The sequence below is a fragment of the Chlorocebus sabaeus genome, chromosome 25, assembly GCF_047675955.1.
Source record: "Chlorocebus sabaeus isolate Y175 chromosome 25, mChlSab1.0.hap1, whole genome shotgun sequence".
Taxonomy (NCBI): Eukaryota; Metazoa; Chordata; class Mammalia; order Primates; family Cercopithecidae; genus Chlorocebus; species Chlorocebus sabaeus.
In genome coordinates this window covers 5,868,622-5,883,040 of record NC_132928.1, presented here as the reverse complement: position 1 = coordinate 5,883,040, position 14,419 = coordinate 5,868,622, and the positions used below count along the sequence as shown (strand labels likewise).

Genomic DNA, 14,419 nt, shown 5'->3' with positions numbered 1-14,419 from the left:
AGTCCGTTTGGCCCCTTATTAGCAGCTCTGATTAAGTTGGTTGAGGGAAATATTGAAGCTGTTAATCCAATCTACGATGTGTACATGTAAGAGTGTGTGTGTGTCTGTGTGTGTGTGTGTGTCTGTGTGTGTGTGTGTGTGTGTGTTCCTTGCCCCTCCTGACCTTGGATAATGGAGAGCTGGCTCTGCGTGATCTGTTTACAGTATTGCCCTTTCTTGTTTCAGAGTTCACGAGGAGAGCCTTGATGCCTCATTGCTTAAAACTCCCTTGAGATATTGCTTAGCATTAAATCATCATAATTTGAGGCAGAAGAAATAAAAGTCAAGAGAGGTTACAAATCCTGCGGTTTGATGTTGGTCACATTGGAGATTCAAGGAAATGCAGAAGAAAACAGAAAACCCCTTTCTGTGCAAGTTGGGACCCACCACACTGATGCCACTGAGTGGTGCTTCCCTGGGAGCCATCGTTGTCCCTTGCAGTGTCAACTTCAAAAGAAGCAGCACAGGCTCCAGGCCTCCACTGCCTACCTTAGCATCCTATGGCAAATCTGTCATCTTGGAAGTGACGTAACTTTGCTCACTTCTACTTATTTGCTTATTTCACATCAACCTCTGAGGTCTCAGTGTCCTCAAGTGTGCTTTTCATCGTGTGAAAGGCTATGGCATCTTTCTGGCCTGGTACTGCTTCTTTCCACCTCCACTGTAGATCCCTAGCTCTAGTAGTCTAAGATTTGGTGAACAAGTCCCTATTTCTCCTATTCATTCCATTCAAACAGCTCCAAAATCCTGCCTGTGCATTTCAGCCTTTATCTTTTCCATATAAAAGATCTGAATCTTTTCAATGTGTGTTCAGAAGTAAGGCCCTTCAACCTTTTAGAGACCATTTGTGGACCTTGTCTCACTCTAAGTTTTCTTTTAACACTGTGGCCAGAGCTACATACATATTGTAAGTGTGAACACATTATGGTTTTCTCAGAAAACCAGTTGCCTGAGCAAGCAGTAAGCCAGGAACCCACATCTGAGGAGCCATCATCTTCATCATCACTCAGAATTGCTGCATCACCAGGTCAGCCTAGAAAGCCCTGGCCTCTGTCTGCGTGGATCTTTCCCAACAAAGAGGTTCATGATCTGACCCCAAATTAATTAATTCCTCTCTTTCTCTCTCGCGCGCGCACTCTCGCGCTCTCTCACTCTCTCTCTCTGTCTCACACACACAGATACTCATTTACTTTCTTTTTCTTCTAAGAGACAGGGTCTTGCTCTGTTGCCCAGGCTGGAGTACAGTAGCACCATCATGACTCGTTGCAGCCCCAACCTCCTAGTCTCAAGTCATTCTCCCACCTCAGTCTCCTGAGTCACTGAAACTACAGGTGCATGCCATGCCTGGTTAATTTTTAAAAATGTTTTCATAGAGACGGGATCCTGCTATGTTGCCCAGGCTGGTCTTGAACTCCTGGACTCAAGTGATCCTCCTATCTTAGCCTCCCAAAGTGCTAGGATTACAGGTGCAAGCCACCATGCCTGGTCATATTACTTTTTGAAGATCTTTTCTGATCCAGGAGGCAACCTGCTTCCTGCCTCACTCTCTCACCAGGCTCTCCTTCACAGACAAACACTATCTTCCTAATGGCAACAGGGCTCCTAGGTGAGACTAGACCTGGTAGCTGAGAGAAACAGAGTTGATGTGGTTGGACTGGCATGAGTTATGTTGCTTCTCACCAAAGAAGCCTCAAGCAGGGCTGTATCTTATTAAAAGGCAACTTCGAAAGGTTGAGCAAAATAACACACTTTCCTCCTCCCACCCAACTCCTCTCAGCCCAGTTTTCTTCTATGAACACCTGTGATCATGTCACTCCCCTGCTCGAAATCTTGCAACTGTCCTCCATTGCTCACCAATGAAATGCAATCTAACAGGGCATCAACACCCTTCACAATATGACTCCAACCTACTTCTCCAGTCTTTTTCCTATTACGCTCCCCGCTATGAATCTAATCTCCCAATCAAACTTGGATATGTACAAAACATACCCTGGTCTTTTTCACTGATGTGGTTTTTCTTGTTTGTTCCCTCTGCTTGCAAACTTCTTGCTGAATCTTACCCCTTCTCCATGAAGCTTTCTCTGATACCTCCTACCCTCCAGCCAGAAGTCACTTCTTTTTTGTATGTGTCCTAAAGACCTTATTTACGCTTCTCTCACAGAGTTATCACAAGCTGCCTCAGATCACGATTCACACCCAGAGTGGCCTCAAAACCCCATTTATGCATCAACTCCTTGGCAGAGCTTTCCTTACCCCTGCCCCTGGCCTGTCTCACCAGCGCCAAGCCCTTCCTCTTCACACCTCTCCAGCAAGTTCTAAGGCCACTTGAGTACATCTGTTTATCTCTCTCCCCAACCCTCTCTCTCTCACTCTCTGACCTCTTCTTGCAAAGCAGCAATGTGGATTCACTCATCTCGGCATCCCCAGCAGGCGGCTGACACATATAAGCAGCTCAACAGATGTTTGATGAATAAAAACAAATAAGCAGATGACCACATGAATCAATGAATCATATTTTGTTCTTCTGCAAATCTCCAACAGCATCTTACATATATTTGCACCTCAACCTCCCAGGTCTGTAGGGAAGTGACATTCAACAAGAATCTGCATCGAACCTGACAGATTTCACTTCCACCAGCATCAGGCAGTGGGAGATAAACAAGGTAAGCCAAGCACAGAAGCCCAGTCTTCTGGGGAGTGAAGGGGGGCGACTGCTCTGTAACACCTCTAAAGCAAGTGGCTTCTCAAAGAGATCAGAGCGGCCATATAGCCCTCATTACTGGGCGTGGTCCTGGTTCCCTTCTGATGTGAAGGTTCTGGCTCCCTGTCTAAGCTTCTTCCGACAGCCCACCCAGAGCACTCCCTAGATATTACAATTCAAGTCACGGCAACAAAATGTCCCTCCGTTGCTGACATCAAAGAGGTGGCCCAGCTGGAGGAGAGTTTAATTTTCTCTTCATCTACCTCACTCCTGACATTTCACAGGGTCTACCCAGCTCTTGCAAGCAAGCACAGAGGCTCGAGGAGATGCCGTGGCTGTGTAGGCTTTTGGATCCTTGTCAGTTACTGCATGAAGTGTGAATGGATTGTCATGACGAGAATGCGTTTTCAAAGGAATATGTCCAAATGTGCTTCCCTTCAGAGTCCCCTGGAAGATGGACATTTACTCTGTTGTTCACATTTCAGAAACTTGTTTGGGGACCTGCCAGCAGAAAAACAGCTTTGATCTTGGAGCATAGGTTTTGTTTTGTTTGTTTTGTTTTGTTTTGTTTTGAGACAAGGTCTCCCTCTGTTGCCCAGATGAGCAACCACAGCTCACTGCAGCCTTGACCTCCTGGGCTCACGCAGTCCTCCCACCTCAGCCCCCCAAATTGCTGGGACTACAGGAATGTGCCACCATGCCCAGCTATTTTTTAAAAATACAGAGATGGGGTCTCACTATGTTGCCCACGCTGATCCTGAACTCCCGGCCTCAAGCAGTCCTCCCGCCTTGGCCTCTCTAAGTGCTGCAATTACAAGCATGAGCTACTACACCTGGCTAATTTTCAATTTTTTTAATTTCAAAAGCAGTCAGGAGGCTTTAAGATACTAGTTAGGTGGTGAATAAGGCGGACAAAAAACACTGGGAAATACCTTGATAGACAAGTCCCTCCTCCCAGCTACCTTCCAGCTAGCGCTGCTCAGGAGTTAGTCCTCACTCATGCGCTTTAAGCAGAGATGCATTCCGTGGGAATTTAGGGAAGGTTTCCATGTCCTGATGAAGTAGGGCAGGCTTGGCTGGCAGTATTTTTTGCCCATTGCCCTTCCCCCTTGTCCCCATCTGGAAAGTCCACATTGTGCTTGGAGGTGCAGAGCCAGCTTGCAATCCCAAGGCTGCAGGTGCAAGATGAAAGTCAGCACAGGAGAGTGCAGAGCAGAGCACAGTGTGAGTCTAGCTCTCCAAGGGCATTATTAAAGTTACACTAGCCCCGGGCTATCTACCTCTAGTTTTCTTGTTATAAAAGAAGAACTTGCCCCCATTTGTCTGAACCACAACAGTGGGTTTTATGCTTCTTGTAGCCGAAGGTTTTTCTAACTGATATTGGAAGCATGACTACAGAGTGGTTTGGTATGCCCCATAAATTGGCTCTGAAAAAAGAATTCCACAAAAGGAATTCCAAAATAAGGTTGGGAATAGCCTTTCAAATACACACATTTTCCCATGCACTGGGTTACATTTATTCTAGGGAGACTAGAAGACCTGGATGGGAATGCCTGTGTCTGGTCCCCCAAACGGAGATAAATGCTCTCTAAAAAACTATAACAAGGCTGGGCGCGGTGGTTCACGCCTGTAATCACAGCACTTTGGGAGGCCGAGGCAGGCGGATCACGAGGTCAGGAGATCGAGACCATCCTGGCTAACACGGTGAAACCCCATCTCTACTAAAAATACAAAAAAACAGCCGGGTGTGGTGGCGGGCACCTGTAGTCCCAGCTACTCAGGAGGCTGAGGCAGGAGAATGGCGTGAACCTGGGGGCGGAGCTTGCAGTGAGCCGAAATCACACCACTGTACTCCAGCCTGGGTGACAGAGCAAGACTCTCCGTCTCAAAAAAAAAAAAAAAAAAACACAAAACTATAACAAATGCTCTCTTAAAAAAAAATGTATTTGAGAGGCCGAGGTAGGCAGATCACTTGAGGTCAGGAGTGCAATACCAACCTGGCCAATATGGTGAAACCCCGTCTCTACCAAAAATGCAAAAATCAGCCAGGCATGGTGGCAGTCACCTGTAGTACCAGCTACTCGGGAGGCTGAGGCAAGAGAATCACTTGAGCCCAGGAGGCAGAGGTTGCAGTGAGCCAAGATCACACCACTGCACTCCAGTCTGGGTGGCAGAGCAAGATGCCGCCTCAAAAAGAAAAAAAAAAATTAAAATCCACCAGGAGACAATAATCCTGAATCAAACATTGTTTTAAAAAAAAATCCCTTAATTCAAAAATTCCCTTTACACATGAAAATCAAAGCTTAAAGGTCTTGATGTCTAATGTTATTATAAACTGTAGGTAGCAAGAACTCAAGCTATAGCTTAACGGAATTTCCCAAACACCAAGGGAAGAAATGGAGATGCTTCTGGACTGCAGGTAGAAAGAAAGAGGAAGGAAAGAAGAGAGGTCAGACATCGGAATCCCTGCGGTGGCCCCTACCTTACCTTGAGGTTGAACAATGGCTGAAGTGGAAACAAGAGTAAAGCCTCAGATAGTTGGAAGCAGAAGCCAAAGCAGAGAACACGTATGTCCTGCTTCCCATTCAGGAATCCAGGAGCAGAGTAAAGATGGCATCATGGAGCACTTAAGAAGAAGATGAGAGACAATGGAAGTGCCCCCCAAGTCTCCCTCGGGTATTACATAAGATTGAGCTGAGATTGACTAGCAGGCTTCTCCCATTGGTGGAAGGACGTTGTTTGACCTTCCTTATACCCAGGTGCCATCCTGGGATGGTGGGGGAGGAACCAGACTTTACAAAGTGAGAAACCACCTGTCTTCATCCATTCATGGTGCTATAACAAAATACCATACACTTGATGCCTTAGAAACAACAACACAACTCTGGAGGCTGGAAAGTCCAAGACCAAGGCACCAGCAGAGTTGATATGTGGCAAGAGCCCACTTCCTTGTTCATAAATGGCTGTCTTCCAGTTGTGTCCTCAAATGGCAGAACGGGTGAGGGAGCTCTCTAGGGCCTCTTTTATAAAGGTACTAATCCCATTGATGAGGGCTTTGTCCTCATGATTTAATCACCTCCCAAAGGCCCTACCTCCTAATACAATGATATTGGATGTTAGGATTGCAACATATGAATGGCGGGAGGGGGGACAGACAGAAACATTCAGTCTATAGCACCACTCAAATAGAGTAATTAAAAGCAATGTTTATCTAAAAGAGAGAAGAACTTGAAACAGGGAGAGGCATAATACCTTTAATCGGCTAGTTTATGTTTCCTTCCTACTTATGGTCCATGGAAATTGGGGCTCCACAGCAAGCTGAGAGTAGTTGAGCAAAATAATGAATGCTGTGCTGATTGCACATCTGAGTGTAATGTAAAGATTTTGACCCTGCTAATATATGCTTGTTTTTTAAAAATCCATCTTCAATATTTTATCACAGCTGAAGCATCCTTAGCCTACTCTTCCACAGAAGGCTGCTCTAAATGTTTTTGTACACAGGGAGCTATTTCAGCTCTGTACATTACCATGAAGCAGTCACAGAGCCTCCCTTCCCCCACTTGGTGAACATGCCTTTGGAAGCCCTTGGCGTTTAATTCATGCCATTTTGACTACCTTAAAACACACACACACACACACACACACACACACACACACAGACTTTTTTTTAAACCACTCCTTGTGGAGCAGGGCTAATTCATAGGCAGTGTGCCCAGAGTCGACCCACACATTGACTTTTATCTCTATTTGCTTCATTGACAATTCCCATCTCTCTGGCTAGACTTGGAAGTTGCCTGGAGGCAGACAGTGGGCATAGTGGTTCTAACAGACCCCAGCATAAAATGCTTACTGACTGAACTCACCTCAGTATAATTGTGTCAAAGGTGATTTGAAAATTCAGATCTTGAGTAGCCTGTCACTAGTAAAGCTTTCTGGGACCCACTTTCTGCTTCGCCCCTTTTTCTCTCACTTCTGCCTTCTCTGGCTAAAAGCAAATTTTGACATTCAAAGAAAGGCTCTGACTTGCTTCTCAAGCTTGGTCCCCATGCCTCAAGAAGAGCCTCATCTCCCCCACCTTCTGACACCCACCTCTCTGAAGACTCTATGTGTATCATGGTTAGACTCAGGTCTACCTGGATTTGAGAGACTGACCTTTTGACTTCCCTCAAGCCATGTAATTATACCATTCTTCATTCTCTCCAAATGATACAGATGCCAATCCTTACCCACTGTGACCAGAGGTGAACCTAGACTTTTCTAAACCTGGCAGACACCAGCTCAACTGGGTCTCCTGTGCCCCCGCCCTGTAGCCCTAGCACTATCTGTAGCCACACTCCACCTCTGCCCTCTTCCCCAGCCTAGCCCTGGAGCACAGATGGCTCCAGCTCTGCCATGGCCTCTTAGCATCCTCAGGTACTCCTGTTTGCTCCTGTCACCTGCTCCCCTGATTCCCATCACCATCCAGCAGCAGCACCTGGGCAGGCTGGCCAGGTGGCACATGGGACTGGGGAGTGAATGAGTCAGCCATGTTCCTACTCCTGAGCATCCTAAGCAGGATCCTCTGTTTAAGTTCCCATCTTCTTAGAATCACTTAGTAAATCTCCCCTATCTTGCACCAACCTCCAACCCTCCTGGAGGTCCTCTCCCTTCAGGCTTAAGGGGTAGCTCCTGTATGCCATCATCACTCACCAGTGCTTACCAAGCATCAACATGTGTGGGGCCATCTGCAGGACACTGGGACAAGAGAGACCTAAAGGACACTGTCTCTGCCCTTGAGAAGGCTACAAACTTAGAAGAGTAGAAATAGCACAGGTTTTGGACTCGGAAAGCCTGTGTTCAAAGCCCCAGACCCTTACTTACCTGTTGAGTGACCAGCAGCAATCACTTGACTCCTAGGATTCTCAGTTTTCTAATCTGTAAAATGAGTTTGGACCTCATAGTTTATTGTACAAGATCATCTGATACTGAGCAAAAAGGGCGTATTTGTAACAAGAAAAATGTTTAGGGATATCTGTATATATCTCCAGTTGACCTTCTGTATCCATGGGTTCCATATTCATGGGTTCCATATCCATGGGTTCAACCAGTTGCAGGCTGAAAATATTTGAAAAAAATGGATGGTTTGTCTGTACTGAACACGTACAGACTTTTTCTTGTCATGATTCCCTAAATGATACCATATAACAACTATTTACATAACATTTACACTGTATTAAGTATTATAAGTAATCCAGAGGTGATTTAAAGTATATGGGAGGATATGCATGGGCTATATGCAAATATTACATCATTTATATCAGGGACTTGAGCATCTGTGGATTTTGGTATTCATGGGGATCCTGGAACCAGTACACCACAGATACAGAGGGAAGACTGTGTATGGGGCGTGTGTGTGTGTGTGTGTGTGTGTGTGTGTGTGTGTGTGTAGTCTCCAGTTGGCTAGAGAGGACATCATGACATAAAAGATATCAAAGATACACATGAGTGTATATGTAACAGCAGGTATGATATTTTTAGAGCGCCTCTGGAGTATCTTGATTAATGTTCCCCCAAGGGTAAGCCAGCTTCTCTCTCCCCAACTGAGTACAATCTCTTCCAATAAGCAACTGCTTCTTTGCTGATAAGGAACAATTCCCTGGCCTTTCCATATTCAGGACAAAATAGGACCTTCAGTGCCTCCGGGAATTGTAGGCAGGGCCTTCTGCTGACACCCCAGGCTCTGTGGTCCCTACTCTCCCTCAAACAAACAACGTAGAACCAAAGGAAATAATCTCAGGCAGAAGCTCACATGCACAGTTAAAAACATGAGTCCCTATGCTGGGGCCCTGCTCTGTCCTAATCCATTCACCCCGTTACCACCTGCCTGCTCTGAGTCAGGTTTAAAGCACCATTCTCTGCACCTTCTTTGAACCTGCAAATGTACTTCAGCCTAATGGACTTTGCACATCTGGAAGTTGCCCACAATAAATCCTGCTAATGTAGAATTAAAGTAGGTTAATCCGACCAGGTGAGGTGGCTCACGCCTGTAATCCCAACACTTCGGGAGGCCAAGGCAGGTGGATCACCTGAGGTCAGGAATTTGAGACCAGCCTGGCCAACATAGTGAAACCCCATCTCTACTAAAAATACAAAAATTAGCTGGACGTGGTGGCCCGCACCTGTAATCCCAGCTACTCAGGAGGCTAAGGCAGGAGAATTGTTTGAACCCAGAGGGCAGAGATGGCAGTGAGCGGAGATAGTGCCCCTGCACTCCAACCTGGGTCACAGAGAAAGACTCTGTCTCAAAAAATAAATAAGTAAATAAAATAAAGTAGATTAATCAGATGGCTTTTGGACAGGGTAAGTTCCTAGAAAGTGCACATGAGAAAAAAAATGTACTGTAGGCTCAGACTTTTACCCTCCAAGAGTTGAAATCACATAAGCCACACCCTCATCAGTGTATTGCACAAGGAGAGTGGCTTCTGTTACAAACATTTTAATCGGGAAGCCATTAGACTGGGGCAGCTAAACCACTTTAAGTTTTTACCTAAGCAAGCCAAAGCCCGATGCAAACAGTAAAATGAAACTAGAGACTTTACCAATCAGAAACCACCAACTAATCCCTAAAACCAGTCTTTCCATGTAATCAATCAAATGTGTTGTATTTCTCTGACTTCCATATTCAGCCTCTAAAGCCCACGCTGCTGCAGCGGAGTTCTCTGAACCTCTTCTGGTTTTCAGGGCTGCCCAAATCACGAATCCTTCTTTGCTTGAATAAACCCTGTCACATTTATTTTGTCTAAAGTTTTTCCTTTAACACTTCCTGTATTTCAATCTGCCTGTGCTTTGCATAAGACAAAGTGGCTATTTAATGACCATTTGCCAGACAAGTAAAGCTGAGGCTCTGAGCTCAAGGGACCCTGAAGGCCGGACAGTGTCAGAGCCAGGACTAGTTCTAGCAAGATGATGAGTTTTCTGCCTTCCCAAATCTTGCAGTGCCACATGGAAGCTGAAGTAAATACATTCACATCATTTGAAATAAATGCCCTAGACCTCTGTACAAGAGAAAAAAGAAATTTCAGGAACAGTCCCTCCTCCTGTAAACCTACACATAGCTTCTCATCAGCCCCTTTTCATCCTCACTTTCCAATTGCCACCAACCACCCTCTCTCCCCATCCTTTGCTAGCATTTGGTTCACCCTCTGACTTACCTCATGAAATAGCATCTCCTTACATTGCAATAACATAAAACAGCCTGACTCCTAGAGTTGTTATAAAGATAAAAATAAGATAAGATACAAAAGGTGCATAGCTGAGTGCCTGCCACATAGAAAGCCCTCAATAAACCTCCTTATTATTCACTGTTATCACCCAACATACAATTAACACAAACACCAGGGAACCCAAACAAGTGAATCAGCAAATGTTTATTGAGCGTCTACTGCCTATAGGAAAACAAAAACTGAAATGATACCAGGAAGTTGCTGGTGTCCTTCCGTATCCACCCCTGTGTTTGGTATAGCATGTAGGACTACTATCTCACTCCCACCACCTGCCTTCCTGTCCAGGTGTCCTGTCTCAGGCATCAGAATCACTAGTTTGTCAGTTGCTGAAGCCCAGGAGCCATTCTGATTCCTTTTCTTCACTCCATTCGTATCCAATTGCTTCCCAAGTGCTTTTGATTTTATTCCTAAATAGCTCTCAAATCCTATCCTCCTCCCTAACATTACTGCCATTGCCTCCACTCCCAGTAAGACTTTAAGGGACCCTCTTTCTCCAAATAGTCATTATCCAGGAGCAGTAATTAGGAGGTTGCAAAAAGAAGCAAAATTGTCATGATGTGAAAATATTCATGAGTTTTCACCCAACCATCCCTCCCCACCTAACACTAGACACACTAGAACTACCAACCATGCCCACCTCACATGCAGATACAATGCAAGGTGGTTGCAAAGTGACACTGAACATTCTGCTCAAATTGCTGGATTTCATGAAGTCGATGAAAGTGATACTGGAGATCTACTTCAGTGCCACTGACCAAGAAGAAGTTGGCAGAGTTAAAGCGGTTGCAGCTGAGGAAGGAAAAGTACTGAGGTTCAAGGCAGGACTGGTCCTTGAAAAGGGAATGGTTTGAGTGTCAAAGTACTGAAGGAGGGCCTTAGAGAAACTAATGAAATCTTTGAAAGTTTTCATGATTCTTCCTCAAAACTCAATCGGGAAGTGAAAAGTGTTGCATCCTGATGTCTTGTCATCTTTTCAGCATGAGTTCTCCCTCCAAAAAGTCAATAACTGACTCATTCCTTGTTCTAAGAGCTAGCACAAAGCTGCAATTATTACATAAGTATCAAGAAATATGAAGTCACATGAAAATTTTTTATATTGTTTGTATTTTTTTCAAAGTAAGATACTAATCAAACCTTTTAAAAAAAAAAAAACTGTTTACTAAGAAATATGGGCCCCCATTTTACTTTCAGTGGTCCCTTTCCAATATCAGTTATCTGCAAATAATGAAGGTTTCCTGTCTTGCAATTGTCTCTTTCTGGTGTCTGCACTCTCCACACTGCAGCAAATCTGGCTATAAACAGCCCTGCTCTAAAATCTTCCATATTCCCCATTGCCCTTAGGAATAAAGTCCAGAATTCTTCACACAGTGCTGGAGCCCTGCGTGATCTGGCCACTGGCCCCCTCTCCACTCTCAGCCTTTGCACTGACTGCTCCATGTTTGCCCCGGTCCTACCACTACTTTGCAAGTCCCCTGCCCCAGTGCTATGCACTTCCTAGCCAAAGGACCTTTATTCATCTCCTTCCTGCAGCCTGGAACCCTCTTCCCCACCCTCTTTCCTAGAAGAGGAAAGAGTGCCTATTTGTTCTCTGCTGTTTCCTGGCATGAAGAAGACACTTGACAAATATTTAAATGAGTAAGTGGGCTGTGAAAGTTCTTCCTGATTCTGACAAATGAGTATGTCAGATAAACCACATGTTTCCTCACTCCTGTAAGCATCCACAACCAACCAACAGTACTTCAATCCACCACCATTCAACACCGTGAGCCCACCTCCTACTGTACTTGTAAATTAAGAACCTGGCACACCTTACTAGAACATCATCCTCCTTTTAGAGTGGATGATAGCAAGTTACCAGTGTTCTAGAAGCAAGATTATAGAGAACACCAATCCTGGGCATAACAGATACCCAGAAAACTCAAAAGGGCCCAAGTGCTGTGTTTTCAGCAGATGGTGGGGTATTGGGGTCACCCAGGGAAGAAAGTCACTAAGAGTTTCAAAGATTAGCCCCAAGTCTGGTATTTTTCTGAAACAAAGAGTTTCAAAGATTGGCCCCCAAAGTACTGGTGTTTTTCTGAACAGTGGTAACATGACTCATTTATGGCAACTATATTTTTTGTAGCCTCAAAATAACTCTTTGGAGTCATGCTACATATAATAAGGCACACTAAATAATCCACTTCTGCTGCCCCCCAAAGGTTTCCCGGCACCTCCACTCCTGGTTCCCATGACGACCCAGAAGGGACCTCTCAGACCTGATGTCAGACCTGATAGCAGCGTGGGGGCCAGCTCCACAGGGAGGGCAGCTATCACACATCACTGCATTTGGCCGAGGACAATTCTGGGCCAGGGGGGTCTTTGGCTTCCAGGAGCTACAGAGCACCCCAGAGAGTTAATGTACTTCAAAACAGAGGAAAGAACAGGAAAGGCTGGCAGGTCATCTTTGAATCAGAAGCCATTTTTGCCTTACCTTCTAAGTTTTCAGTGGAGAGGGAAAGGCAAAAAAAAAAAGCAAGCAAACTCTTCACAGCTGAAGAAGCTTGTTCAGATTATTTCAGAGCTCCTCCTAGTTGCTTATGAAGCCCACCAAGCCAATTCTCATCCATCTTGTTTCTGTGATTGTGGAAGGAATAAGACTGAATGGCATGAAACAGCTTCAGGACTTTCTGCCTCACCTCCAGCTTTAAATCAAACCTTTAATGCTGCTTAGAGGGAAAAATTTTTCTTAGTAAATTAAAAAATGGAATTGATTCACCAGAGGGGGAAAAAACCCACTGAGTAAATATATTTGAGGCTTATGTAAATACATCTCAGAGCCTGTTTCAAGGGAAAGCAGCTTGCTTACTGAGTTTAATTATAATGCTCTTTGGTTTCAAAAATAAGACAAAAATGCTAGAAGTCAGGTGTAACAGGGAAAGAAATGAAAAGATGAGCACTGAGATGGAATTGTTAGCTCCAGCCATGGCTGAAATACACATGATGAGATACAAAAATGGCACGTTGTCGTTATTGCTGGGGACAGTCCTGACACACTGTCAAACGTCCCCTCCAAAAATGATCCTAAGTGGCACGGCAGTTCCAACTCCGGGCTAGGTATCCTGAGGTTTCCAAATGCACAGAGATCTTCAAATTGCATCAAATATTAAACAGAGATAATGGCATCTCCTAGCAAGATGAGAGTGGTCTTCCAGGCTCAAATATACTGAGATGAGATGAACTGCCCTCAAATGTTAAAATGCCAAGGAACCCAGTGGGGTGATGTGAGCAGAAAACAAGATATTTTGAGGCTGGGGAAAATATCCTGAGTACAATGCTGAAGAGTAAAAATATGTGAAAGGAAATAGAAAGGAAGCAAAACTCTTAAAGGGAGTAGTAGAGGGGACCCTGGCCAGGCTGGTGGGCAGGGCAACTGCAGAGAAAGCCTTCTGACTGCACAGAAGCCTGGAACACAATCTACAGAAGCACAGAGTTTCTCCAAACACCAAAGTGAGGACAGCTCGCAGTAGCTCAATGCAGATCACAGGTGAAAGCTGACTGGAATGTAGAAAGTCCCCAGGGTCCGCACCATAATTCAGGCCCAATAGGGGCTTGATGTAGACTGAAGGCGATAAACCTGTCCTAACCTGCTTGCAGATCTAGTCTGTCCAGCACATACAGTCCTGGCCAGCGTAGTGATTTCTAGATTTCTAGAAAATCTAGACTTCTGATTTCCTTTTTTAAAAAAAAAAAAAAATTAATACAAATAATCCCACAGTACTTATTGTCATCTTGTAATAACAAAAGGGTAATCAAAACAATATGAATAAATGTTCATATTGGACAAAGGACACCTAAAAACAAACTATATCCTTCTCAACAATTTCTCACTTCATTGATCATTTCTAGTTGGAGACACTGTGTAGCTGAGAAATATTATCTCCTTTTAGCATGATCCAACCCAGTTGTTTTCTTAACTCTGTTTTAGAATAAATCTCTTCTGCATCAACTAATACAAAGTGCATATACTCATCAAAACCAATGATACAGCCTTCTATCCAGATATTCACTTGCTCATAGAGCCATACCTGAATCTGGGATCTATTTTGTAAGAATCTGAAGATGAGATTGATGGGCTCTGTCATAACCTTCTGCACTTTCTGGCCCTGACCACAGTACACCATGATGGAATTTCCTAGATTTCTGATTTCTTAGAAAAACTGCAAAATCTGGCCAAAATTTCTCTCTCTACTTATTCTACAAATGTTTACTGAGCATTCCCTCTGTGCCAACTATTCCAGGCCCTAAGGATACAACAGTGGGGAAAAATAAAATCCTTGATGTTATGGAGTATACATACTAGTGAGAATGGCAAACAATACATAAACGCATGTGACAGGTAGTGGTAAATCCTGTAAAGAAACCAGAGCAGGGTGAGGGG

General features: G+C 44.5%; 2 protein-coding genes across 2 annotated transcripts in view; both read right to left on the bottom strand.

The window, feature by feature from the left end:
- Positions 1-14,419, bottom strand: part of CAPN8 (calpain 8) — a 74,053-nt gene that overhangs the window by 38,799 nt on the left and 20,835 nt on the right. The window lies entirely within an intron of this gene.
- Positions 13,791-14,260, bottom strand: LOC119619584 (small nuclear ribonucleoprotein E-like). Its single transcript, XM_037985524.2, has one exon. The coding sequence runs from the start codon at positions 14,160-14,162 to the stop codon at positions 13,884-13,886; it is 279 nt and encodes a 92-aa protein (XP_037841452.1). The 5' UTR covers positions 14,163-14,260; the 3' UTR covers positions 13,791-13,883.

Bases quoted from the DNA above. Each gene is read 5' to 3' on its own strand.
- LOC119619584 (XM_037985524.2), bottom strand. From the start codon at position 14,162: ATGGTGTACTGTGGTCAGGGCCAGAAAGTGCAGAAGGTTATGACAGAG.